Source organism: Centroberyx gerrardi, chromosome 7 (genome assembly GCF_048128805.1).
Source record: "Centroberyx gerrardi isolate f3 chromosome 7, fCenGer3.hap1.cur.20231027, whole genome shotgun sequence".
Taxonomy (NCBI): Eukaryota; Metazoa; Chordata; class Actinopteri; order Beryciformes; family Berycidae; genus Centroberyx; species Centroberyx gerrardi.
Window position 1 is genome coordinate 27,344,350 of NC_136003.1, and position 27,945 is coordinate 27,372,294.

At 43.4% G+C, this 27,945-nt stretch overlaps 2 protein-coding genes across 3 annotated transcripts; one reads left to right on the forward strand and one right to left on the reverse strand.

Moving 5' to 3' along the window:
• The first annotated feature begins 2,203 nt into the window (after positions 1-2,203).
• unm_sa1261 (un-named sa1261) lies at positions 2,204-16,394 on the forward strand. Its single transcript, XM_071896137.2, has 4 exons — positions 2,204-2,375; positions 9,633-9,855; positions 12,864-13,066; positions 13,469-16,394. Exons 2-4 carry the CDS (start codon positions 9,684-9,686, stop codon positions 14,288-14,290), a joined length of 1,197 nt encoding a protein of 398 aa, XP_071752238.1. The 5' UTR covers positions 2,204-2,375; positions 9,633-9,683; the 3' UTR covers positions 14,291-16,394.
• A 5,822-nt stretch (positions 16,395-22,216) lies between these two features.
• LOC139909176 (uncharacterized) lies at positions 22,217-27,680 on the reverse strand. 2 transcript variants are annotated; one of them, XR_013504986.1, is made up of 6 exons: positions 26,034-27,680; positions 25,839-25,932; positions 25,039-25,088; positions 24,563-24,631; positions 24,175-24,359; positions 22,217-24,077 (listed from the first exon to the last, which is right to left on the reverse strand). XR_013504986.1 is itself a non-coding variant. In XM_071896159.2 (5 exons), exons 1-4 carry the CDS (start codon positions 27,618-27,620, stop codon positions 24,590-24,592), a joined length of 1,773 nt encoding a protein of 590 aa, XP_071752260.2. In that variant the 5' UTR covers positions 27,621-27,680; the 3' UTR covers positions 22,217-24,359; positions 24,563-24,589. The 2 variants fall into 2 exon arrangements, 1 of the variants encoding a protein (XP_071752260.2); XM_071896159.2 differs by having other exon boundaries at positions 22,217-24,359.
• Between the last annotated feature and the right edge of the window lie 265 nt (positions 27,681-27,945).

The window sequence follows — 27,945 nt, forward strand, 5'->3', positions numbered from 1 at the left end:
CGCGCAGAATAACCAAATTACTGCTGACCAATATTGCCACTCTGCTCTCCATTCGGTATGCATTAGTGTCAACACTGTCTGGTGCTTTGATGCCCACGTAGAGAGGCTGTATCTCTCTCTGACGCATAGGAAATCATCCACTTTTATATTGAATAACTATGAGACATTTGCCATTGACACCACATAGTCTACTATCACCTTGATCCTTGCCCCACACTCAGATGTACAAAACCCAGGCAAACTCAGTTTTTCCACCTTTTTATTTGGGGAATAGAGTTTTTATGAGGTTAATTCATAGTATGAATCCATAGTTAAGTAGTATCAAATTGATAGGGATGGGACGATATGCTTACCTCATGATACGGTTCGATACACGATATGAGGTTCATGATTCGATACAACCACGATACGATGTGATAAATAAAAGTTCAGTGACAACAAAGTCTGACTGTGCAGAATTATGTTTATTTCTGAGACACAAATCTTTCTAGCGATGCCATTGGCTTGCTAGAATGTAAACAACAATTCAAAAATGTCATTACAAAGTGAAAATAATATCATTTAAATGGAGAGTTTGTGAAATTGTGATGGTCAAGCGTCTCATTTGTGATTACTACAGCAGAATAAAATGTTGCTAATATCACAATTCATTTTTCTGCCCCACAATGCATACTGTCACATTTTTGTATTGCGATATATTGAATTTCGATATATCGTCCCATCCCTACAAACCGATGTATGTTATATGCAGATAGGGTCTTTTAAAAGAGGGAACAGCATAAAATAATACATTTCTGATCATTTTTTATTATTTTGGGGGTTGTTTGCCTACTGGAGGTAATCGTTTACCCACCTTATTATTGGCCCACACTCCTGTCCCTAAAGTAGACATAAATGCCCCTATAATTTAACATCATAGCCCCAGGTCTTCCACCAGAGAAACTACAACATAATCCCATTGATCAATTGTCCCCAGGCGTCCCCTTGTAGACATAAATCAATACACTAAACCACAGTGTCATGGACTCATTATTCATAAATGGCACACTTCAGTCTCTGGACTCAGGCAGCTTTCACCACTCTTTATTCACTAGGAAACAAGGCGATGTTATGAACTGTAAGTGAATGACACATCTGATGTCACTCACACCTTTCCATTCACACCTTCTCCTGCTCCTGCCCGCAGACAGCCGTTCATTGTGATTGATTAAAATATGCATCTGAGTCACTCACAGCTGCACGTTTCCTCCGGTACATTTTGTGCTTTGCTTTGTGCCTCTCCTAATGCTGCGTTCACTGCACGTGGGAAACATAGCAAATACGACTGTCCTACCTAAAAATACCGTGCATGTCAGCTTTCAGATTGCAAATACGGATTGAAACTACTGTTCACCTCAGCTTTCAGGGGGTAAATAGGCCTACTACATGGGAAATTGGAGGTTTTTAGCAACTGATGGAATTTCCGGACATCGCCAACAAAAATAAATCTGCAGCCGTGTAGGGAATGATACATTAATTTTGAAATAAAATGAACAAAATGAATGATTTCCATTATATGCGTAATTTTGTGATCATAACTCTGCAATGTCATGGCAGGGAGCAACTATTTTAATTTTTATTTGCTCAGGGCCATTAATTCAGTGAGTATTCAGTAAGGTAGGAGCAAAGTCGCTGCATCTAATATAATTTACCATTTACCCCCAGAACTTCCAAACCCGGTTATGTCAAGTAAATTTATGGGTACAAAGTAGAGCAATGACTGATGACTGATTATATGGTCAGGGTGGTAAAAATTTTTAAATGTAGCTCAGAGGGAACATTGGTCTTGAATGCTTCTTTGATGTGAATGTTCTTTAGATATGGACTTCCAAATACATTTCTGGCATTTTTGCTTGATTTTTGCACTTCATTACAATAACAAAAAAAACTCACTTAGGCGCACTTAGACCAGCTTCAAACAAATTGCTCGGTGATTTAATCGAACCGCTGAAAATTCCTACAGGCCCTGAAGGCAGCATCGATGCGGACACAGGGTAGAGGAGCGCACCGCCGCTCTGCGCTCTGATTGGCCGGCGGGAGCAGGTGGGCGGGCCTGCCGGTGGAGTGCGCAGACAATAGAGCGGCTCCAGGGAAAAGCAGAGGCTGTCACAGGCATCAGCGGTCCAGACAGCACGGCACAGCAGCCTGGGAAGGTTTCAGCTTCCCTTCTGCCTCCTCTGCAGGTGAACTACAGCCTGCACAGTCTGGGAAACAAGGAGGAAAAAAAAAAAAATCCAAGGATCTCAGCCTGCGACATTTTCTCCCTAGTTAAAAGAGTCAAGTGTTTTCTGGATGGATTGACAGCCGCAGATATTGCATGCAGCACAATTTGAAAGGTAAGATCCCATCCGATGCCTTCTCATTTCTTCACCGGACCAAAACAATTAACTGTGCATTAATTGGCATGTGCAGTTTGTGTGTCCAAACGCGTTTTCATGTGTCTACATCACAGAATCTGTTTTGCATAGAAGTGTTGTCTCATTGCATGCTCCTCATGTCTTTGTGCTGCTGTGTGGCTCCAGTGTTTCATTGCACAGCATTACACTGGACTACTGTTATGTTTACAAGCGAGCTTTGTTTGGTTAATGAAGGCTTTGCATTGTTGCAATTCTACTAATTAATATATATTTTTTAACATGCATTTTTTTTTAATTGTGTGTTCAATTCTCATGCAGCAGTAGTACACAATAAAAAGTTATAAATGCACCATGTGACAATACACTGAGCAGAACAATGGAGCTGCTGTCAATCTATTGTGTACCAGGTGCACATCTGTAAACTGTGGATCACATGAGCACTTTATTTTTCTAATTTGCATATTTGTAAAAAAAAAAAATCTATTTTTTAGTTTAATTACACACTATACTGTATATTTCTGCACATTACATGAGCTTTCTCCCCTTTTTTCTCCCCACACACACAAATGCTCAGCACACAAATACACACACACATCAGACAACTACACACACGTGCACACACATCTTGATTTATTATGTAAATGTTGTCACAGGTAAATTGCTTTGTGTTGGCAGATCTGATGCTCAGCTCATTTCTTTGTGCTGCCACAGCCGCTCTGTATCATCCGCGGTTATCAGCCAGTAGGGTTTCTGTGGCAGGTTTTTATGAGTCTCAGACAGCGGCTGTAAACAGTGTCATTGATACTGACATCAGCTTCCCTTGCCTCTCAGATGATTCTTGAAATTGCCTCAACAGATACTCTGATGCATCCAGCATTACTGTCAGTAATACTGTGAAAATCTAGGAGAAACAGCAAGTATATAAAAAGCAATTTGGAGAAATAAATTGGGCTGCAGACATTACCGTCGGGGCCCTCGGCTGTTTGTTTTTGAAACCTCAGAGACACCAAGATGTCTCTGTCTGGCTGCTGTTTGTCATTATACACTATACGCTGCTGCATACTGTACACACACAGCCCTGCAGAACGGATCACATAGTGTACCAGTGGAGGGAGTGAAACAGAGAAAGTCAGTGAAGGGGAACGAGAGTGAGACAGAGAGACAGAGGGAGATGCAGAGATTAAAACTGACAAAGGGGGAACTTTACCTAGCGTGGAGTTCACAGAGATGGGCTGGCATTAAAGGAGCGCCCAGTGATGTGCCGCCGAGCGTGCAGGCACAAAGCCCCAGTGTTCACAGATGGAGATGGCCTAGCCAGTCAAAGCCTTGCTGCTTTGAAGTGCTCCACGGCTCCATGAACGTTGTGGGAGCGGATGGGGCCGAGGGCGAGCAGCAGCAGCCAGCAGACTGGCACTAACGCTCCTGAGGAGGGACTGAACTGAGAGCCGCAGGGACAGAGGAGCTGCAACTTCGAGATAAATCTGTGACAGCGTTATTAGGACTGGCACATTGGAGTTTCAGTTATACAACCATTTCTCAGACGCAAAGCTGCTCTGGAGGCAGAAATAATCTCATTGGTTGAGTTAAAACTCAAAGGGGCGGAGCCAAAGAACCACAGTTTTTCGTAGCATATGTTAAAATATAAATAAAATACAGATGTGGATTTCTTTTCATTCTGTCGTTTATGACCATGGTATTCATGATCTTGGAAGGTCAGCAACTAGCTAACTAGCTTACCTGGATAGCTAGAGGCTAGTATGGCTAGTTTGAACTTGGAAGGTCATCTAGGTTAACGAACTAACCTAGATAACTTAGTATGGTTAGATTATGTTTTTTCAGTTAGTAGCAGAGTGCTAGACTTAATAATATTAGCTCCCTCCTCTCTTACCTCTTGCCTTTGGCTTCAGTCTAATGTTATTTAGCCAGAAAATCTGTGGTTCTTTGGCTCCGCCCATTTATATTTCACTCCACCAATGAGATTATTTCTGCGTCCAGAGCAGCTCTGCCTCAGAGAAATGTTTGTTTAACTAAACTCCAGTCTGTTTAGGATTGAGGCTTCCAGCGCACATGGCTTCCCATGCTTCCTAACATTCCATATTAGAGAAATGGTGGCCTCCATTATTCACGTGTAACACGTGTAACTATAACAGTAGTTACACTTAAATATTCAACTTGACTTGTAAAGGGAACATCTATAATAATAAGCATGGAATATTGATTTCAGCACATTTGAAGGGTTTCATTTCAAGACACCATATATCCACTTTGAAAAAAAAACCCAAAATGTTATCTGATATTCACGGCTCAACATGTCAAACGTACAGATTACATCCTCTCAATGTTAACCTTTTCTAAGCAAGGGTCCTAATGTAGTTACAACTTAAATTATATTTCACTGTGGGTTTTATTTTCTAGCCAGGAACCACTTTGTAGTTGTCCAGTTTTCAAAAGGTGTATATCTCATTACGGAATGAAACTCTGCATTTTATTCCTGCTGATTAACAATGTACAGTTAATAGAGGTTAAATGGCTTCCAGTCTCCAGTTAAGAAAAGAAAACCTTGCGTTTTGTGGCTGTTCTCTCTCTCTTTGGGCAAAGCACAAGCTCCACTGGCCCAGGAGGTCAATGGCCCAGGTAATTGAACAACCTGCCAGACCAGCAAAACTCAAACTGCAATTCCATTGAACCAGCGACAATCTCTCGTGTCTAATATTATATCGGATCAACACTAATTAACTAACAATTCATTTTCTCCTGAAAGGAAACACCACAGAATATTGTTTACTGTTGCAAAAGCTGCAGTTCGGTATCTTATTTGCATGTGTGAGCAGCTAAGACAAGAGCAGGCTGAAAGGACGGGAGCAGAGTGGATGACAGTGCCAATGTCTTCATTTAATCATGATGAGCAGGCTATCATCCACATCGTAACCATGCGAGACATGCTCTGTCAGAGTTTATAAATCACACAGCACTGACTCCATTTCATTTATCCTGTCCTTGTGTTTTGAACTCCTTTAAAACGGACGCTCCATCCTCCTTTTTATTTGCAGATAGATAGCAGAGGACACAGATGTTGCAGCGTAGCGTGAGCCGGATTCAGACCCATGCAGTCACACTTCACAATGCATGAATGGGCTTCATAGGCAAGCAAATTAGTCCGCTCCACACAAAGGGGCTCCCTGCCTTGTTGGCTTTGGACATTTTATATCTCTATTAACGTGAATGAAGTTTTGAGTAGAGCGCAGAGCCAGATTCTTGACGACCAAATGTGTAACTCAGGCTCGTAAAATAATGCAAGCGTGCCCAAAGAGATTGACATGGCGGGCCAAGGGCCAACACATAATATGGATGGTGGGCTTTTGGCCAAGAAATGGATGGACATTGATTATTAAGAAATGCAATGATTAGGGATTACAGTAGCTTCTCCTGGTGTTTGTTACTTTGCATTGTAGTGAACAAAATATCCAAAAATTACTCCTCAAATATAATTAAACTGCATGGAAATTGACCAAGTATTATATCTCTACACTGGAGTCCTATAGCCAAATTTGGCCTAAGATAGTAACATTTTTCCATGAAGTATGTTTTTTTTTAGCTGGGTAACATAATGATTTGGCATTACAAATGATTAATTCGGTGCAAGTGCTTTACAAGCTGATTTTGGCAGGAAGGCAAATAAGGTGGCACAGGCAGTACTGAATGCGTGTGTGTGTGTGTTTGGTGTGTGTGTGTGTGTGTGTGTGTGTGTACACGTGCGGCAAACAGCAGGGAGGCGATTGCTCAGTGCTTTTGGCAGCCGTCACATTTACCTCCAGTCACATGGCGCGCAGACCGGCATGCCACCTTGTTGCCGTTGCTGCAGGAAGGGAAGTGAAATGTCCTTACACTCTGTGAGCTTTTCACCGCTCCGCTGGCCTTCAGTGTCCCCCGCAGTGATTCGCCCACATTTCCTCCCAGGGCCGAACCTCAGCATTCACCTTTCCTCCTGTGCGCTGTGCAACAGGCGAGAAACACTGGGAGGGCGAGGCGCAGGCAGGAAGAAAAGCAGCTATGACGCAAGGCAGATTGGCAGAGTTTCAGCCGTGCCTTGAATACAGATGAGTGAAAATCCATTGAGAAGAAACATGGCAAGCCGGTCCTACCCGACCCCCCCGACACCCCCCCCCCCCCCCCCCCCCCATCTAGGAAGCGAACAGGGCCTGGCGCTCCTCCCTGAGGCCCTCTGGGGAGCAGCCATGGCACCGTTACCCTGAGAAGGAGCACCGGGGCTGCTGGGAGCTGCATCACAGCCGCAGCGGAGAAGAGGACACTCCTAATTAGTGGCGGGTGTGTCTTCTTTCATCTCCAGCCTCTTTGATATGACAGCCGTGTGTGTGTGTGCGTGTGTGTGCACATATGAGTGTGTGTGCTTGTGTTCATGAGGGTATATGGCACAGAGAGACAAAGAGAGTGTGTGTGAAATTGAGCATATGCACGCATGTCAAGGTAATTATGGTTCACTGAAACTAAACACACGGCAACAGTAAACAAGTCGTCCTTCATGAATGATGCAGTCAGTAACAGATTCGTCATCTTGTTTTTGACCTGGAACTGCATCGCCCCCCTCGGTCCGATCAATGTTATTTTGAGCATGGCCGGACGCAGTGGTGAGATGCATCATTTCACCGGGTTTTGTCAAAATCCGATCAGTACGTGTCTGAGATATCACAGGTGGCACATGGACGAGGAAACAAACGATATACTGCCACCCCTCCTTGGGCCAGTCAGTGTTATTTTGAAAAATGCTGGAACGCAGTGGTGAGATGCATCATTTCACCGGGTTTTGTCAAAATCCGATCAGTACGTGTCTGAGATATCACAGGTGGCACATGGACGAGGAAACAAACGATATACCGCCACCCCTCCTTGGGCCAGTCAGTGTTATTTTGAAAAATGCTGGAACGCAGTGGTGAGATGCATCATTTCCCCTCACAGTTAGCAAATCCAATCAGCGATGTCTGAGACGCCCATCCAAGGCAATTCTCTACTCATGTGCAGCCAAAACAGATGCATCCAACATATTCCATGCAGACATTACCGTTCATATTAAGACTTACTGTTTGAACTGTATAACTGACTTTTCTGGCAGATGAAAACTAAACAAATCCAAGATATACGATCTGAAATAAACTGAGATTGAAATCAAAATCTAGAATTTTAAGACTTAAATATGAATCTAGAAATGTTAAAATGTGAGTAGGTATTTCTGTTTGCAACTACAACTAAGGCGTGATTTTTAAACTATATAACTGACTTTTCTGGCAGGTGAAAACTAAATGAATCCAAGACACTCTGAAAACGATCTAAAATAAACTGAAATTGAAATCAAAATCTAAAATGTCAAGACTTAAAATGTTAATCTAGAACGTTAAGATGTGTGAAGGTATTTCTGCTTGCAGCTCTCTGTTTTTGTCCAGTGTGCGTTTGTTTTATTGACCTTGTCAGAGGGATGCTGAGTAGACCGGGGCTGTGACAGACAGCCAGCTGGCTCCTCCGGGTTCGACTGACTCCTCATTTTTATCTGCTTGTCGTTCGTTATGCACAGCTACATACTGCTGGTGTCCAGAGCCATTTTCACAAGCCACTGTCACTGCAGTATAACCATCCATACATTCATTTTCATCATTAATTTTAATGTTTTTAAATGTGTTGAATGTGTTGCACTGTATTTATTTTCAGTATACAGTGTTTGAGGATTACCTTGGGATGTGCTTAGTATATATCAATGTGTTGATAGTAGATGGATTTTAGTGGAGGATTTTCTACATTTTTACTTTCTAATTTTGTGTTTGAATAAAAGAATAAAGCAGAACATAATTTATTTTTCCCATTGCAGTTCCTTCCAGAGGGACATATATTTCTGTTTAGTTTCAGTGTTTTCACACTCTTCAGCTGGGTACACACGTCTCCCTGACATGCTCACACACACACACACACACACCCCAGACAGGAGCTGTCTCCGAGGCACACGCAGATGGACTTTCTGCACAGGATGTGGCTAGCATCCTGTCTCATTCAACACTTTCTCATCCTCATTAATGAGAGATGGTGCAATTCTGCTGCGCCATCAGGGCTGCAAAGTCTATCCAGTCACTCGGATATCTTGGCCACCGCGGGTGATGAAAGAAAGGATACAGCAAATGAGTGTTGCTTGGCTTGTCTGCGAGCAGAAAGGGGGGGGGGGGGGGGGAGCTGAGACAGATTTTCTGAGAGCGTAGCCAGGCAGGCGAGAGAGAAAAGAAAAAAATCAGATCAGAATTAGACGTTCATTAATGCAGGAAGAACATCAGTCAGCTGTTGCCTTTCTGCACAGGATCAGCTCCACAAATAGCAAGAGTTTACCCTTCTAAGATCCAATTTGACCAATTTGTTTGAACTGTCATCATTTTCTTTACCCTCTTCATCATTTTCAGGGTTTAATGTATCCCAGCATGCATAGGGCAGAAGGCAGAGAAACACCCGGGACCGGTCACCAGTCCAGCACAGGGCGAACACAGATAGACAGACACTCACATTTGCATTCATACCTATGGCCAATTTAGAGTCTCCAATCCTCCTGACTTGCATGTCTTTGCACACAGAGAAAAGCCACTCGAACACGGGAAGAACATGCAAACTCCACACGGAAAGGGCTGGGAATGAAACCCAGCGCTACATACTGAGCTACCATGCCACCCTTGCTTGAACTTCTTAGCAGGATAGCAATGAATTATAGACATGAATTCACTTCTTGTTGCAGCCATTTATAATGAAGGTTACTTCAGCCTACTGTCTGCAACATGCTGAACAACACATCCAGCTTCACAAACTCAAAATGTTCTTTTGGGGGGAGATGTTGTTTACTGACAAAAAGCAGAAGTAGGAGTGCAAACAGCTCCTTGCCCTTTCTTCTGTCATGTTGGTGCAGCAGTGTTCTCTGGTTAGGTAATGTGTGATCCTGAACACTTGAAAACGTTTCCCCAGAGTAAGAAGCAGATGTGTGTTTACTACAGGATTCAAAGTTACATAAGAGCACATTTGGCTCGGATACAAAACATTCTGTCTTCCCCTTGATGGTGATAACAGTACAGAGGCTACTGCATACGGTGTGTGTGCACTGTATACAGTAGGGCTGTGTGTGAATGGGTGGATCCTGTTCGCACAGTGAACGCCTTTCTCTGTAACCTGGCTTTCCTTCCTGCTCCTCCTGTTCCACAGGAACCTTCGTCTCCGGTCCAGCCCTCTGTCCCGGCCTTTCCCTCCAGAAGAATGAGCTCCTCGCCTCATGGCTCCCGCGCCTCCATCGACATCCTGGAGGAACTGCAGCTCATCGCTGCACAGAACCTGGAGAAACTGGATATCAACAAATACTATGAGGTTATCAGAGAACTGGGCAAGGGCACCTATGGGAAAGTGGACCTGGTCATCCACAAGATCAGAGGTAAATATTTTGGATGTTACCAACTGTAAAGCTTACTGATGCACTAGGCAGCTTTGCATGTTAGCGGCTCCAAATGGCAGTGAGGAGGGGGAACTGTTCATACCCGACACCAAAATGTATTTTGGGTGAGTCTATGGCGTCTCAATTAGTGGAAATGAAACACTCTTCTCTATTGCAGCGGCACTTTTTGATTTAGACTGATAAGACATTTTGCATTCTTGCCTAGCGCAGCTTTAAAATGCTTCTTTGCTCAATTCATATCACGGCAATGTTAAGCCAGCATCCAACAAGAGTATCAAAAATAACGTCCTGTTTTCTCTGTAGATGTATTGAATGATTTGTTCAAATATTTATTCAATACATGAGCTAAGGACTTTTATTTGGCTCTGTAGTGTTTACTTTTGGACTTAATTTTGGATCCCAAATTCGAGCTGATGTAGACCCATTTTTTATAGCAGCCTAGCACAAATCAAGATCCAGATTGCTTATCTAAATTCACTACTTTACTAATAGCAAATCTGTTCAACCTCTTCCCATAAAAAGCAAGCCAAAATGTTGACCATCTGCTCCAAGCCTCTTAACAGTCTCTTTTATGGAGCACAAAGCCATCGCAAAATAAACCATCTAGAGTGCTTGCGTTCTGTCACCAAGAGGAACACTGACCTTTTCAAACCACTTAAGTGCACAGTTGAACGATGGATGTCCCTGCCGCTTGAAAGGCAATTCAGAAAACACCACGTCACTGTACAAAATGTTTGTAACTAGGTTTTCATTATCTGGTATCACCCACATAGCCTTCGAGAAGCTGCATAGCTTTAACAGCGTGCCCTACAATCCCAAATGTTGCTCGGTAGAAATGTCACGTTAACTATGGAAATAAATGGGCTGAAGGTAAAAGTAAATTTCTGACCTTTGAATTATAATACAGTGTAAATGAGTTTTAGTGAGGCAGGGAACTCAGAAGTCAGAGGAATTATAATGGTTCCGAAATGGGGAAGACTGTGTGTGTGTGTGTGTGTGTGATATTACTATGATGAATAGAGGGACTTTTGTTCACTCATTTTAAAGTATTCCTATTTTAATCTGATATATTATTGAGTCCGTAGGTAAATTCTCTCTCCACAGGGAGGTCAGAGGTCGGGTCAGAGAGTGGCACACACTTTAGATTGGTCTGATCTGACGTGACAAGTTAAGCTTTGAAGTTATAGTATGCATTTGTTTTCCTTAGAAAAGGATACTGTGAAATAACAGGGTTGAGAGAATAGTGCCATGCGTATTTATTGTTATTTTTAACTTTTTTTTTTAAATACAGTATTTATACCTGTTGACTTTGATTAAAAAATAATAATTAAAATAAGATCATCAAAAGAGCTAGGCTGAAAATGAGTCCCACTCCGGCCCTGAGTCACAGTGTTCAGACTAACAGCCCATTGAGGCTTTGCAATGCGTCACAAATCTAGCATCCATGGCTAAAGTGCCATGGCTAAATATGTAACAACCGGGCGAGAAAAAGAGAGATATCTGAAGAAGATTGTTGCGGTGTGGCTGTATAGGTCAATTCAGCAAGAAAGTCTGATGAGGCAGATTTGTTTCCAAATGTAGGTTACTGTGACACCGTCATGTCTTTAGCCTAGTTTCTACTCAAAAGCCCTTTGAGTTGTAGCATGAGAAGAGTCAGCTCAGTTGGGGTATTGTTGCTATATTAGCCAGCAGGATAATTTAGCAAATCAACAAATATTAATGAACATACAACTACTAGCGACTACTAAAGCTACTGTAGTTTCTGCTAGATACTTTAGCTATAAGACAGTGACGGTTAGCTAACCCGACACTACTAGCAAACAAGCTGACATTATCTATACACAGAAATAGACTGGCCTGAAGAAGACCCAATGGTGACAAAACGTTGACGTGAAAGTGTTGGGGAGTATTGTTCCAGTGTGCGGTTTCATGTCTTTCGTTCAGGAAATGTAGCCTACATGCTAAAGAGGCTGGGTTACAAGGTTGATTGGTGTGCAACACAGGAGCAGGTGCATTTGCAGGATAGTGTCTCGAGAATTGAATGCTCATCGCAAGTCCATTTGTTCAGCTCTCCGTTGTCATTTTTTGCCTGCTTTTGTCGTTATATCATGGAATCAAGAAGGAACAGAAAGCCTCCCCTTGTAAACTGACCTTTCCTAGAAGTGGCTGCACGCTGTAAAATGCACAAAGCGTTTTGCAGAGCTGAGCCAGTGGTATTGGAGAAGCCCCCACCCCCACCCCCCCCGCCCCTCGTCTTCGCTGACAAACCGGCTGTTGGTGCAGGGAGAGGCAGAGACGTGGCAGCTTCTTAGTCTGGCAGCCCTCCATCTTATTGTCTGGGGCATTTCTCCCGCTCTCAGATTAGTCCCGGTAATTTCTCTCTCCTCACTGTTCCTCTGGTTTTGGGGAGCAATTGGCTGGTGAGGAGAGACGGGGTGAGTCGAGGCTCTGAACCACGTCTTCACAAATTGCCTTCCTCTATTCCCTCCGGACAACCAAATGTGTTTTGGTGCATCCAGTGTCTTTACATTATATATGAAGTCCAAAGATTTACTTCAGGCCAAAGAAGACTTTTTTTTCCCCCCTTGTCTTTGCCCCTCTAATCTTATTACCGGCTCTATGAGGATGTGTTTACAGCTGTAAACATCACAGTCGCTTTCAATTTTGCTGCAAAATCCCCTACATCAAAGCAGATCAGCCCGTTTGATGCTGAGGCGCCATTCTGCTCCCTCTGTAGAAACATACTTTGTCAGAGGATTTGAAATATTTACAGTATAAATCCCTCGCGAAGAAGTCAGGATTTAATTCTGTGACGGTGCTGATTTTAATTTGAAATGAAAATGATTTTAATTAGGTTTCATGTATACAACTAATGCAGCCATGAAATAAATCCCCCAACAGTTTAATAGGGTGAGAAAGAACAAGAAGAAGAGAGGAATGGGATTGGAAAATCGTGAGTTATGTAACCCGTTTCTCTCCCGTTTTAGGCACAAAAATGGCCCTGAAGTTCTTGAGGAAGAAGACCACCAAGCTGAAGAGCTTCCTGAGGGAGTACAGCATCTCCCTGTACCTGTCGCCCTGCCCCTTCATCATCAACATGTTCGGCATCGCCTTTGAAACCGACGACTACTACATCTTCGCTCAGGAGTACGCCCTGGCAGGAGATCTCTTTGACATCATTCCTCCGCAGGTGAGATGAGCTGAAGCAATAAAGAAAGACACATACTGTAGCTGATAAAGGGTATAAACACGAGTGAGTCGTGTTGCAGCTGTAGAATAATGTAAGAGTGTTACATGATAAATATTTCAGCAAACATGAGATTCTGTTTCCATGATTGTATCTTTGGAAAAGGACATTTCATTGTACCGTAATCCAAATCATTATCTCTTAATCCCCCAAATATTGAAAACTATTTTTAGACCGTCATTTCCACCCGCTGCTAATGTCATATATGCAGAGTCCCTGTGGAGTACAACCTGGCATCCTTCTGCATGACATTAAATTGTCAGTTTATGGTTGATCAAGTGTTGTGATGAGATGGATCAAGTGTTTTGGAATTGGAAAGCCAACTCATTGTCCCGCTCTCTCCAGGTGGGGCTTCCTGAACCCGTGGCCAAGCGCTGCGTTCACCAGGTGGCCATCGCCCTGGACTACCTGCACTGTAAGAAGCTGGTCCACAGGGACATCAAGCCCGAGAACATCCTCATCTTTGACAAAGAGTGCCGCAAGGTCAAGCTGTCGGACTTTGGCATGACGCGGCGCGCCGGCTCCCCGGTGAAGCGCGTGAGCGGCACCATCCCGTACACCGCCCCCGAGCTGTGCGACACCTCGCGGCACGAGGGCTTCTGCGTGGACTACAGCACGGACGTGTGGGCGTTCGGCGTGCTGCTCTTCTGCATGCTGACGGGAAACTTCCCCTGGGAGAAGGCCATGCCGGCCGACGCCTTCTACGAGGAGTTCGTCCGCTGGCAGCGTCGCCGGACGGGCACCGTTCCCTCGCAGTGGCGCCGCTTCACCGACGAGGCCCTGCGCATGTTTCGCAGGCTCCTTTCCATCGAGCAGGAGCGCCGCTGCTCCGTCAAAGAGGTCTTCAGCTATTTCAACCAGTGCTGGATGCTGGACACAGAGAACGGGAATAGTAACAGTAGTAGCGGGGGCTTGGGGGGCAGCGGGCCGCCCCTGGACATCAGCTCGTCCTCGTCTGAAGAGGACGTCCTAGTGGACAGACTGAAGCAGCAGACCCTGTCGCCTGCCTGTGTGGTGGGGAAGGGCAGCATCCTGATGGACACACATTACTCCTCCATGTCCACTAACAGCTCCCCCTCCTCCACAGGCAGCTACGAGCGGGTCGCCCGGGAAAACAACGGCGGCGGGCGCATCCTGGTAGCCACGCCCATCGAGATCTGTGTGTAGAGGCGGCTGCTGCTACTTTCTAGGCTACATGCGCACACATGTAGATGTTGTGAACGCGCCTGTGTAATACGAGGGTTGGTATGTGCAAAGGAGGAAGATCTTTCCGAGTATGAGAAAGAGGACAAAGAAGAAGAAGAAGGAAGTATGGCGGCTGGTGCTCAGCATCGTGAGACTTCCTCGCCGGTCTGAGATTGGTTGTAGCTTCACTGTGGATTCATTCATTTCTGATGAAGATGCACTCTGAGGGAATGACAAGACAGTGAGACAATCACAAGCTGTAGCCTCCTCATGTGGTTTATACGTCAACAACAACTTTTAAAAAAAATAGAGCTGCAGGACAAAAAAAACAGTCATGATCCACAAGCAATATCTTCAACGTTTTGGGAACAATCCAGTCACTGCAAAAATTATATGTGAAGAAAAGGGGAAAGAAATAACCTGCTTTAACTGCATCGGTAAGAACATTTGTGCATAAAAATGGTCTCCAGTGTGACCTAATGTGACCGAAGGTACTATTGTGTGTTTGTAGTAAACTATACCATTTTTATGTTTGGTAGGTAGGACGTTTCTGTAAAGTATGTTTTTGTTTTGAATTTTGATTTAAATTATTAATTTATGTCAGATGAATATATTTACGATTTGTTTTATAAAGTAGCATCAGAGATCTGAAGCCTATTTTAAACCTCCCCCCCCCATGTTTCATTTATTGTGTCATGTAGCCCTCCATCTACCAGTGGAAATTTCATTTTCCTCCCCAAATAAGGAAAAGAAAATGTTAATCATCCTGTCAGGAGCTGCTTTCAGTTTTGTTTGATAGTCGTTGTTGGTGTACTGTAACCCATGACCTCCATGTAACTAGATGTAGATGACTGAGTCGGTGTTTTGTTCACCTAAAATGTCCTTTTCATGTTTGCCTGTGACCCCTAAACCTACTGTACAGTAGCAGACCACAACAGGAACGGCTGAAAACACATCTCATGGTCAACAATCAGTGTTTATTAGGCATTTCCAAGTTAGATATATTCGAGAAGTCACAGAGGGCTGCAGCAATTTCCCCTGAAAAACTGCAGTATCCTGGAACCATTACTGAATACTGAGATGGCTGCCAATTCTATTCAGTCAAGTTATCATAGTGACATGAATAGGGGTAATTTACCATTTTTTATGATTCATTTGTAAGGTGGCCTATGTGATGAATGAACTAAAACGTACATTTCAAAGGAGGGAAAACTGCACCGTTCACACTCACACATATTTATCTACTTGGTAAATTGATTTATTAGCAAACGGGAGAGGAAAGCATACTGAGGCAATATGAGTAGCCCTCATTTTTCTACTTGCATGGTTTATAGAGAAAAATGGAAATCTCAACTTTAAGTTTGTGTGGCAGTGAAAATAATTGTCATAGAAATGACATACGGTAATTGGAATACGCTTCCAACGTGATAAAATGCAGTATTTGGGGACTTGAGGGATTCTACCTAGCCAACAGAACCTCAACCTCAACAAAATAGAGGCAGTGACTGCTTTCTCCTCAACTTCTTATTACATTTTTTGCTGTGAAGTTTGTTTGAAAATATGGACACCACAAAAAAAATACCCCCCCCCCTCCCCTCCGCCCCTGCCCCCTCTCTCTGTTGTGTTTTTCCAAAAATATTTGCATGAATTGATATTGCTCTGGTGGAATATTGTTGAAATAAACATCCCTAGAGTCAAAAGTGGCCACTGTTCTTTATTTTTTCTTAATGATGAAAACCCCTGTTCAGAAATGAGACTTGTGTTGAGTGGAGGAAATATAACGATGCTTTTGTTATAAGCCACACTTTTGAAGTCAGTGCGCGTGGAAAACAGCGGTTTCGTCAGCTGTGGACTCTCAAGCCTCATAATTGTGTCATGGCATCATGTGTTGTGTTGTTAGTGACAAATCTTTTCCTTGTGTTTTTGTTTGATGTGACAGTCTGTGCTGTGTTGTGTCATTGTACTGTGTAGCGTGTGAGACTGTAGGTGAAGCACCACAGGATATAATGTCGGGGTTTAGTTGATCCATATTGACATCATCCTCCTCCAGTCTATCTCTCCATTCATTAAAAATGAAATAATGCACTCGGTAATGGAGCCCGAATGTGTTCTGTGCGACTTTGAAGTGTGAAATGGCCGTGAGGCGAACAGGAAATCCCTTCGTATTGCAATGTGTCAGACGGCAGATTTAAAGTCAGAGGTCAGCTCTATCAAGCAGCATGTTCAACCAAATGATAATGAAAACCCTCGCAAAAATGCACTAGGCCATAGATCATTTTGTGCAATAAATCGTGCTTTATGTCGGTCAAATAATTATGCCCCAATAAACTCATGATGCCCCACAAAGCGCTGAAACCACTGAGGCATTTTTCTGGCTCGGCTGTAATGAGCAGTGAGAGCCTCCAAAACCTAGTTTAAAGCTGAATTGCATAACACACACCCACCCAGGTAGGACCGAGGCAGTTTGGCTGTTACAGTGGAAAAAAAAAAAAAAAAAAAAAAAAAAAAATCTACAAGCTTCATTGTTGAGCTTAACCATCAGCCAACTGAGGCTAAAGACCGTATTGCTTATGCAGCACAGAAACAGCAACATTCATCCAGAATGCAGATCGGCTCTCTTTGCAGTCAGCTGTGAACTTCACGGCTTATTTACGGGCTGATGAGCGGGAGGAGGGATCGCAGCATCAGCCCAACCCAAACCAGCCGGAGTCTGCAGATCCGCTCGGGTATAAAAGGCACCGAACCCAAACCCCGAGCCGGAGAGAGGGGAATCATCAGGCGCCGCTGCATGTTCAGCATAGCAATTACCGCAGAGCGCCGCACTCACTGATCTCAGTGCTTTCTCCCGCCGCCATGTTTACATATTCAGCACAAGCACAGGAGGCAGAAGGGATAGTTTGGTATTTACACAAGTTCCATCAAAATGCTATGTGGTGTGCAGGCACTTGAGGAGGTAAAAGCAATCAGACAGGAATGTGAGAGCAATGCTAAACTGGCAAATAGTGAAGTCGCACCAGGTTAAAGCTTAATTCCTAATTCCTTCCTTGTCCCTCGACTGGTGCTTGTTAGGTGTGAGCATCAGGTTGATACTGGTCACAGAGCTGAGAAAGGCTCTGTGGCCTTGTGGTGAGAACAGGCAAAGAAATTGGATTCATTTTTAAGAGCTCCGCTGACAGCTGGGTCTCCGCAGACCAGCGTGCAGCGAGGCTCCTTTCAAAGACGAGAAGCGATCCGGCAAGCGTTTGACGGCCGGCGATGTGCGGGAGGCGGCCGGGTTCAATGTCGACCCAGACAAGCAATGTGATCTTGTGGCGCAGCAAAGATTCATATTCAAGTATAGCTTTGGAAACTGTTTTGATACTGATATTTAGGTCCTGATTTGACAAAAACGATGCAGGTAGCAGCTATGGACGTCTCATTTTTCATTCAACTTCAAAATGTTAAGTCTTTCCAACAATAGCCTACCAAATACAGGCACACAGAATCAGTTTTAAGACATCAAAAAACGCTTTATGATCGTGAGATAGAGCTGCAATTGTTCATTCTTAAAGTTAATTTCCTCCCCAGCCCTTCTTGGTCCAATTTACCGATGGCGTCTGTGGCCCCTATTTTGCTTAAGATCATGGCCGGCCTTCATTTAAGCCGATCTAATTGGCAGATAGAAGATTGTAAAGATGGAGAAAACCCAGAAGAAGAAGAAAAAAAAAAAATCAGCCTTGGCAATCCTCGCTCTTAAAGGCAATGACGCACAAAGTCATTGTAGGAACCACTGGGTCCAGAGGAGAGAGGATCTTTTGGGTCTTTTTGCTAAACATCAGTCAGTCGGTTCCAGCAGGCAAGCGATACTGATTTGTCTAGACTTCCTTTGAGGCTCGACAGCAGACGCCAATCTGTAGTAACAGGGTGGGAAATTGATTGTGGTTTTGTGCTGTTGAGATGATTTATACTGCTGACACAGTACAGGGGCACAAAACTGTGTCTCCATGATCTACTGTGGGCTCACTGACATGATTTGAAGCCGTGGAGTTTGATCTGCAACACGTTCCCCAGCCGCTGCAGGTACATCTTGTGGGAGAGAGAGAGTTTTTTTTATACGTTATGCAACAAATCGTAGCTCGGGGCGGGAAGAGAGTGGAAATCTGAACGTTATTTGCATATTTGACTTGTGTCAGCTTCGGCATCCGGCTGGCGGCAGCGTTTTATGTAAATTGTGCAGAGTGTACGGGAGAGGTTGTGCTGAACAATCTGCAAAGGCAACAGAGCTGCGCTGCGGAGATAGTGAGAGGGATTGTGATCGAAAGAGCCTGTCAGTCCTGGAAGCACAGATAAGCCTGCGCCCTGAGCGAGGGAGGGGGTGTGTTGAGACAGGAGGGGGGCGAGGGGGGGTGAACTGGTAAGAGAGGCAGACTTTGAGAAGTGGAGATAAGGGAAAATGGCGAGAGAGAAGGAAAACAATAAAAAAGGGAGGAAAAGCAATAAATGAGAGGGAGGAATAAACGAGGGCAGAGGGAGAGAGAGAGGGGGCAGGAGGCTTCAGGTGTGACTGCAGGCGTGAACACTGTAACCAGACGGACTGACCGTTTTATCTGAGATATAAACCCAGACAATCGGTCCTCCGAGCGCCGACACCACCGGGCAGCATCACCGCCCTCAGAAGAAGACCCATCAATTAAAAAGTGCACTGCTGACTTACAGACGGCTGAAATGTAGGTCACTGCTCACTGGCTTTAGTTTAGAGAAACCATACAGAGCAGCGTTTCAGTAAGCCTTTAAATTACAGGCCATACACACTAATGACCGAATATCCAAGTAAAATAGATGTAATAACTAGTTATAGCTTTAGAATGACTGGTAATTACTGAGTAATATACAAGTGAAAAAAAAGGTGCTTTTGCCAGTAACTGTATTAGATAAGTGGCACTAACACACACTTTTGAAAACGAAGGATAAATGAGTTGAAAAAGGAAGAAACACACTGTCTGCATTCATTTATCTGCCATTCATTACAGAAAGTGATGACTCCTGTGCAGAAACAATGTTTTTTCATTAGGTTTTCATTATGTAGAATACATACAATAATACATTATATATTTTAGAAAAGACATACCAGTACTGACTATATACAATATTCACATGGGTATTCAAACCTACTCTGTACCAACTCTACACAAACAACAACAGAAAACAACAGAAACCCCATTACCTAGTAATTACCAATCATTCTAATGCTATAACTAGTTATTATATCTATTTTACTTGGATATTACTTAGTTATTTCCAGTCATTACTATGTAATTAATGGCCTGTAATTTAAAGGGTTAGCAGCATTTCTTTACATGACACAGATCTAACCCTCTTGGCTGATAACACTGACATGTGTTTTATGGAAAATGCTGTATTTGGATGAGCAATGTGACAACAGCTCAGTGATGAAGTGAATATCAATTCATAAGTGAATATGAATTCACTGTGTGATCCCAGTTTTCATCAACTTCATAATCAGCAAGTGGGGGGATGATGGGTTGGAAAGACGAACTGCGCTCCAACTATCTGTTAAATATCTTATTTCCTAGACAACTTTCTTGATCATAAGATTTTGTTTCGTCATCGCCTTCGAATAAGTATGACAAAAGTGTTATTTCCCACCTAATTTATATCTTTCTCTCTCATTGCAAATGCATCTGACACCGTCTTTCACAGGGAGGAAACACAGCAGCTGTTGTAACCTGCCACTGGCAAAAAAAGAAAAAAGGCTGTTAAAAACTGCGTGAAATGATGCTCTCTGCCACGGAAACTAAATCTGTGTCCTCACACAGTCGCTGGCTGCCGGGCTATTTCAGCAGGTGAGAGCAGGGAGTCTATTCTGGGTTCAACAGGGCGAGAAACAGCCCCCCCTCCCTCCCTCCCTCCCACAGGTCAGCACGGCAGCCTGATAATTGTGTGGCAGACAAGTGCTGGAGAACGTTACCGGAGTTGCATTCAATTGTCAAAACGTGGTGGGGAAGAGGAGTATCTCCAGTGAAGTGGGACGTGACTCAAAACGCAGAGCTGGGAGTCGGTGTGAACGTCTGTGCTCGGTGTCGCTGACATATGCTCGGATGTTAACGGCTCTGCATCGATACATAATGCATCTCATCAACACGGTATACTCCAAAATAAAAGCCTGGACTTGGAAGATAAAGAGAAGATTTCTGCATCTTTCAAACGCCATTCATAACCGATGCATTTCTACTTCACAGACAATAACAAATAACCATTTTCCAGACTGAACCCCCCCCCCCCCCCCCCAGTAATAAGTCACATTTAGCTGTAACATGGAATTACATATAAACTACCAGTCAAAAGTTTGGACACACCTGATTGAATGTACTGTTTTTCATTATCTTAAAGCCATGTTGATCTAAAGGCTTCTGCTTAAATGCTTGAAATTTGTTTCTTAGACAAACATAAATAGTGAAGTTGATCCTATGTGTAGGAGCCAAAATAGCATTTTTGCTTATATTTAAAGAATAATAATTATAATTTCAAGACTTGCCATCTTTTTGTTATAGTTCTGATTTACTGATTTTGATTGACAGCTTGGCTACTGATTGACAGCTTGGCCACTGATTGGCAGCTAGGCCACTGATTGGCAGCTTGGCTACTGATTGGCAGCTTGGCTACTGATTGGCAGCTTGGCCACTGATTGGCAACTTGGCCACTGATTGGCAACTTGGCCACTGATTGGCAGCTTGGCCACTGATTGGCAGCTTGGCCACTGATTGGCAACTTGGCCACACCCATAGTAATTGGGGTGTGGTGCAAGTTAACAAAGGGAAGTGGGAAAAGTTTGAGGAACAATGGAGTCCTAGCTTTAGTTGGGAGCAAACAGTTTTTTAACCATCTCATCGTTTAAGAATATAGTATCATCTTATATACATCCATCATCTATTTTCTCTCTTTCATACACACACATTTGAACATACTTTATTGTGCTGTTTATTGTGCTAGCCTACAACGATTTGGTAGGATATTTGAGTTTATTATTTTCAAACAATGAACATCCGTATGGTGCCTGGATCTACAACAAAGGTGCGTTAAAACAACTCTTCTATTGCGGGGCAGTGGCTATAATTTTGAAACGGAATTGCCACTATACACTGTGTGAATTTCTTTCCAAAGCCTTTGCCTTTCCATCAAGGCAAAGGGCGGCTACTTTAAAGAATCTAAAATATAAAATAGTTTTGATTTGTTTAACATTTTTTTGGTCACTGCATAATTCCATTTGTGTTATTTCATAGTTTTGATGTCTTTACTTTTGTTCTAAAATGTGGAAAATAATAAAAAATAAAGAAAAATGTGGTGTGTCCAAACTTTTGACTGGTAGTGTATCAAAAGTTGTCCTCTACACTGCAAAAACTCCCCATTAATAAGTCATTTAATTTAGTATTGTGTCTTAAAACCTCATTTTGAAAAGAAGTGGGGGAAAAGAACGCCAATGGGGTGAGACTGAACTTCTAAATTCAAATTTCCAAGAATTGTCTTGACTGTAGCGTCATTTTCTTGATACTAGCACAGTGATCTTCCTTTATTATTTCTGCCTCATTTCAAGATAGTGACAATAGATAGAAAGATAGAAACTGCATTGGAAGCAAGTGGTATTACCTCACACAGTTGGCAGATCTTTCCACTTGTTTTAGGAAAAAATAAGATTAGTAAATGTACTCCCACCACAACCCAGCCACACAGGCTTTCATGCTGCAAAATGTTTTCTTACACATGTAGGAGGAATGACTAATCGATCAATCTAATCAATTGTCTCCAAGACCTCTCCATCACATATCAGAATATTTGAAATGACTAAAACAGAGTATTAAGAAATGACAAGGTTATCATTTATAAATCACTTTTTTTTTTTTATTTCAGGTGAAAGACATGGGTTCAATTTTATTGACGTGTATTAAATAACATTCTGAACTATCTGTGCTCTTCAAATAAAAAAGAAAAATCTAAAAAATGAACAAACCACCAAAGAACCCTTTTGAGACCCTTAATGAACCCCTTACTTTTTAAGTAATCAATACATTTAACTGATTGTTTAACAAGTCGCCTTTCATATCAGCCTCGACACTAGTCATGTGAACTGAAATATAAAAGGACAAAAATTCATAAATAGAGCTGCACTAGGCAATTTTGTTAGCAGCTCCAAATGGCAGCGATAACTGTTTTAAACATTTTAACTTCAATACCCAGAAATCCTGTAGTGTGATGTCGGTCTGTGATGCTTTAGACCACAGATACAAAAGAGGTGAGAGGAAAAAGATCAGGGCTGCATTCGGTTCCACATAACATGCCTTCTTCTGGATATCGTCTTCCCCTGAATGGAGGGAGGAACGCCCCAAAATGGCTGACAAACAAAGTGGAATTTGGTTCCAACTTCTGTTTAACAAGGGAGCATTTACTCTCCCTTGTTCTTCATCCTTTCCACAAAGAGTAGAAAATACAAGCTTGGATCCTCATTGAATGTAACAGAACAATGGCTGACAGAAATTGTGCATGTATAAATGTAACCTGATTTGGCAGCTTCCAGTTTTTATATAGTTTCTGCATTTCATTTTTTCATATTTCTGCCCCATTCACAAGTGGGCAGGTTGTCAAAAGATGGAGCGTTTTAAGGATTTCAATAACCCAATATCCTCAAAAAGGCTTTATTTGATTTATAGACTAAACAATTTATAGAGACTAAACTTTTTATTTACGTTTTATTTGGTTTCAAAGGAGTAAAGCTTCTCCTTGGAAAAGCCTTTTTTTTTTAAATTTTGTTTCTGAGAGTAATAAATGTATCAGACTTCCTTCCTATATAAAGTTATGAGGACTGTTCAGTTTTGACTCATGTTAATCCCTCACCTTTCTGCCCTTGCTGAGAACCACAAGGGTTTTTAACTTGTTGTATGTCAGACATTTCATCACTAGGGGGCTCAGTGAGGGGAAGACAGCATGGTCATGTGGATCCAGATGCAGCTCTAATGTTGGAGTCCAGCTTTCTCTGGACGGAGCGCTCACCCAGCTGTTTAGGAGACAGTTTCATTTCACTCTTAAGTTTTGATTGGTCACTTCCTGTGGGCAGAATAGTGTCCCTACTTCACCTGGTCAAACAGAGCTAATCTATAACGTCTCAGTCAGTGGGGATGGGACGCTCCTCTCTGTTGCAGCCCCAACTTTGTGATTTAGGCTGATACGACGGGTGAATTTATACATAAAATTCTTGCATAGTGCCGCTTTAAAATTCAGTTTATTCCTATGAATTACATTAGTAAAGAGGGAAGAAACAAAGTCTACAAATACTAAACATACACAAATAGTAACTGATGTTTAAAAATCATATATAAAGTGCATCGTATTAAAACAGACATCAACTGTGCATGCAACTGATGAAACAGAAGTTAGGCTATGTGATGACTGAAACACTAACAGTTCATAAAAAACTAGTAAAAAACAGTAGAAAACAAAACAAATCCATGTTGCCTTGTAATCGATTTTTCTATACAACCTGTCAGTAAAGCTCCGTTCAACCCCTGTAGAATTACTCTGTTTAAAAAGTAAATGACATTTGTGACGCGGCTAGTCCAAGTGTGGATCTTCGAGGAGAGGAATAAATAAACACACATACACACACACACACGCACGCACACATACACACACACACACACACACACACACGCACACACACACACACACCATCCCGGCTCAGTTTGTCAGTCCAATTGGTGAAACTGCCTGTGTTAAAGACCTACGAAAACAGAAATAGAGACAAAAAACAGACACATCTTAAAAAATCCTAAAGTGGCCCCTGGTTGATCTTTGTCTCATGATGGGTGGGATCTTACCACAAGGTTTGCCTTCTGCCCGGGCAAACATGCTGGCCTTAATTAGTGTTATAAAAACAGCAGAGGTGAAATCGGGGAAACCGCGCGTCGCAGCCTGAGGAGATGTGCGGATCGTCCCGGGAACGAATGTCCCAAACACAGGAGGGGCATGTCAAAATGGAGTCCGGTCCAGAACACACACACATCTGAGGTAAAAGGAGGAAAATGTGACTGCTGGGAAACTAATGCAACATTAAAAAGCCCCTCGCCAAATAAATAAAACTGAAGAAGAACAAAAGTATTTCTGGAAGTAAGCTGCTTTTTTCTTCTAAATCTATAAGGGTGATGATTTTTTTTTATTTCTACTACAATTATATTGGTTCAAAATGATCAAGTAAGCACTACATACCTCCTGTGGCCCCACATGTCTTTCCTGTCACCTCCTGGATTGTCTGGTTACACTTGTGAACAGTTTGTTCTGATGGATACAAACACACGTCACTGGGAATATACTCACTCACCAAATTCATATTTGCCAAACCAGGACATGCAGTGAAAATCTGATAAATGCAGTGAGTTGTGGAAAAAATGTTGTAGAAAACTAGTGCAAAACAGTAGAAAACAAAATGAATCCAGGTTGCCTTGTGACCGATTTTTCTATACAACCAATCAGTAAAGCTCTGTTCAACCCACCTTATTTCCTACAAAACTTTCTCGATCATAAGATTTAATTTCATCCTCTTCAAATAAGTATGACAAAAGTGTTATTTCCCACCAAATTCATATCTTGATCTCCCATTGCAAATATATTTGACACCGTCTTTAACAGGGAGGAAAATGTTCAAATGTTCATCATCTGCTATACCAAAAACCCTGAGTCTTTACCTTGTGCTCTGGACATCTCATTGAGAAGTTGTCTTCATTTAAGACACAGCCTGAAAAGACAGAAAAAAACAAAACAAAACTATCCTTCAGGATTCATCATTTCAAACGAATGACAGCCTTCCCACACACATAAGAAAAACAGAAGTGAGTCAAGCTCTCACCCTGGAAAGATGCAGCATTTTCAACATCATTGTGATAATGATGTTGAAAATGCTGCATCTTTGCCAGTGTTAACACAGGCAGAAATACATTTTAGGCAACTGTTGCTAAATCTAAAATCGCAGTATAAAATAATTCCAAATCCTTAAAATACAATAATTTTGGAACATACATACAGTGGAAATAATGACAATGTAAGTCCACTGGGTAACAGCTCCCATTTTTTCACTACATGATTGATAAACACTACCAATCAAAAGTTTGGACCCACCTGATTGAATGTACGAATGTATGTTTTTCATCCTCTTAGAGCCATTTTGATCTAAAGGCTTCTGCTTAAATGCTTGGAATTTGTTTCTTAAGACAAATATAAATAGTGAAGTTGATCCTATGTATGAATTTCTTTCCAAAGCCTTTTGTCTTTCCATCAAGGCAAAGGGCGGCTACTTTAAAGAATCTAAAATATAAGATAGTTTTGATTTGTTTGACACTTTTTTGGTCACTGCATGATTCCATTTGTGTTATTTCATAGTTTTGATGTCTTTACTAATATTCTAAAATGTGGAAAATAGTAAAAATAAAGAAAAATGTGTATGTCCAAACTTCTAACTGGTAGTTTATATATATGTTTTACACTGTACCTGACTGAGTGGCACATCTGTAGTGATAATTTCTGGGACAGCCCTTCTGGAAACAACCCATTATTGCACCTGTTTGTTGGCATGTCGAACAGACCTGAAAAGAGGAGCATACGGTGAAAAAAGGCAGAGCGGACATCTTTTTTTTTAATGATCATCTTGAGTAAAAAAAAAAAGAGGTAAGTCTCTGTCACTCACTGTTCCCTGTGCGAGCCGAGCCGCCTCTCCCAACCCGTACAGCTTCCCTCTGACCAGGAAAACACCAGCGGACCAGATGCCGCAGTCCTCGTGGATCCAGCACTCATCCGGGTGAAGAGGCACCTTTGGGACACTGTCACTCCCGAGCGGACTTTTGACAGAGGGCACCGTGGAGCCGTCACCATCGCAACACTCATCTGTGGAATTTACCGCGTGGCTGTTGTTGAGTCCTTGTAACTTTTCTTCCTCTTTTTGTCTGCTCTGCCTTTCCTCCGGAGGCGGCGCTGTGCAGTTCTGCCGCTGGCTCTGGCAGTCCGGCAGCGGCGGCCCGGCGGGGTAATAAGGGCCGTGAAGGTCCCCGAGGCCCATGACGCTGGCCGTCTGCCCGCACAGGCAGCACACCTGCGTGGGCCGACACTTGCTTTCTGAGCTGAGTCGACCCGGCTGGAAACAAGAGGTCTTGGGGACAAACCCAGACAGGGATGCAGCGGCGGCGGCGGCTGCTGGATGCTGGCCTCTGCTGCACCGCACAGTCGCTTCCTCCTCCTGGTAGTTGACGACGGTGCACAGCCTCCGCTCCACATGGACGAAAGGCCGAAAGCCTTCCGATTTGCTGTCCTTTTTCTCCTCTTTGAAGCTGGCGTACTTGAGCTTGATCTCCGGCTCTCTGGGGGAAAACAGAGCGGACGGCCCGGTTTGGGTGCGCCTCTTTCGCCTCCGTTTCGTGGCGGCGCTTTTGTTTCCTGACGCTTTACTGCCGCCTGAGACCTTTGGGTGCTGCTCTGAGGGGATTCTCTGGCGGGCTTTCGGTTCGGTCCGCAACGTTTTAGTCTTATGAATGCTAAGGGGCTTTTTCTGTTTCCGTTTAACGGTTTTCACGTAGGAGGCTTTGCGGCGAGGCTGATGGGCATGGGATGATTCGCTCTGAGACGATTTGGAGGGACGTTTACTGTCTGTCTGAGTGTCCGTATCAGAGTCATCTGAATGACTGCTGTCTCTTTGCGTGAGATTTGGCTGTAGGACGGACTCTGCCTCTGAACTGGACAACCTCTCTGTGAACTCCATCACGTCATCAGAATCATAACATTCATTATATAAACCTACCCTGGCATTTTTGACTTGGCTCCTCAAATTGTGCTGAGAGACACTAGGGGTGAATTTAGGCATTTCTGGAGGGGACTTCCTAATTCTGGTGCTGCGTCGTAACTCTCTGGGCTGAGGTTCATCGGTATCACTTTGATGATCTCCTACCAGGCTTTTCTTACAAGGAGTTTTGCCGGGGAAATTGTGACTCTTTTTCTTTTCGTTGGTGACTGAAACTTCGATAACGTCGCTGTCGTCGCTCGAAATATCTACCGGGGATTCGACGGGGTTGCCATAAACGCCGCTTAGGTCTGACAGGAGCACTATGGGCCTGGTGTGATGCACAGGTATGTCTGCTGAGCTGTCTGAGGAGTCTTCTGAGTACGTGCTGTCAGGACTGGGCGAGCTCAGCGGCTGAGGTAGGAGATAACAACCTCTCCCTTCATCCAGCGAGGGAGCAGCAGGGGACAGGGGCTCCACGATATGGCTCACACTCTCCTGCATGAAAGAACTACATAAGAGTGAATCCTTCGCCGAGGAAACGAGGAAAATGACATCGGAGCCGCTGTCGCTCTCCTCCCCGCCGCTGCTTTCGGGAATCTGGCCGCCTGTTTGGTCGGACCGGTAGAAGCCCGGATGCCACAGGTTGCCGTGAACCCCCTCGTGGTAAAGACCCAGCCCTTGAGCTAATGTCGAATTCATGTAGTTGCCCAGAGATTCGGGGCCCGGCTCCATGTCTCTGCAGTGGACAGGCCCGGCCGCCTCGGGGTGCAGCTGGATAACGCCGCCATCTCCTATGCTGCTGTCCATTATCCGAGTGGAGAGCGAG

Coding starts and splice junctions, on each gene's coding strand:
- unm_sa1261 (XM_071896137.2), top strand. CDS start 9,684: ATGAGCTCCTCGCCTCATGGCTCCCGCGCCTCCATCGACATCCTGGAG. Junction 9,856..12,863: donor GGTCATCCACAAGATCAGAG/GTAAATATTTTG, acceptor CTCCCGTTTTAG/GCACAAAAATGGCCCTGAAG. Junction 13,067..13,468: donor TTGACATCATTCCTCCGCAG/GTGAGATGAGCT, acceptor CGCTCTCTCCAG/GTGGGGCTTCCTGAACCCGT.
- LOC139909176 (XM_071896159.2), bottom strand. CDS start 27,620: ATGCAGGAGAGTGTGAGCCATATCGTGGAGCCCCTGTCCCCTGCTGCT. Junction 25,933..26,033: donor CTCGGCTCGCACAGGGAACA/GTGAGTGACAGA, acceptor TCCTCTTTTCAG/GTCTGTTCGACATGCCAACA. Junction 24,632..25,038: donor TGAGATGTCCAGAGCACAAG/GTAAAGACTCAG, acceptor TGTATCCATCAG/AACAAACTGTTCACAAGTGT.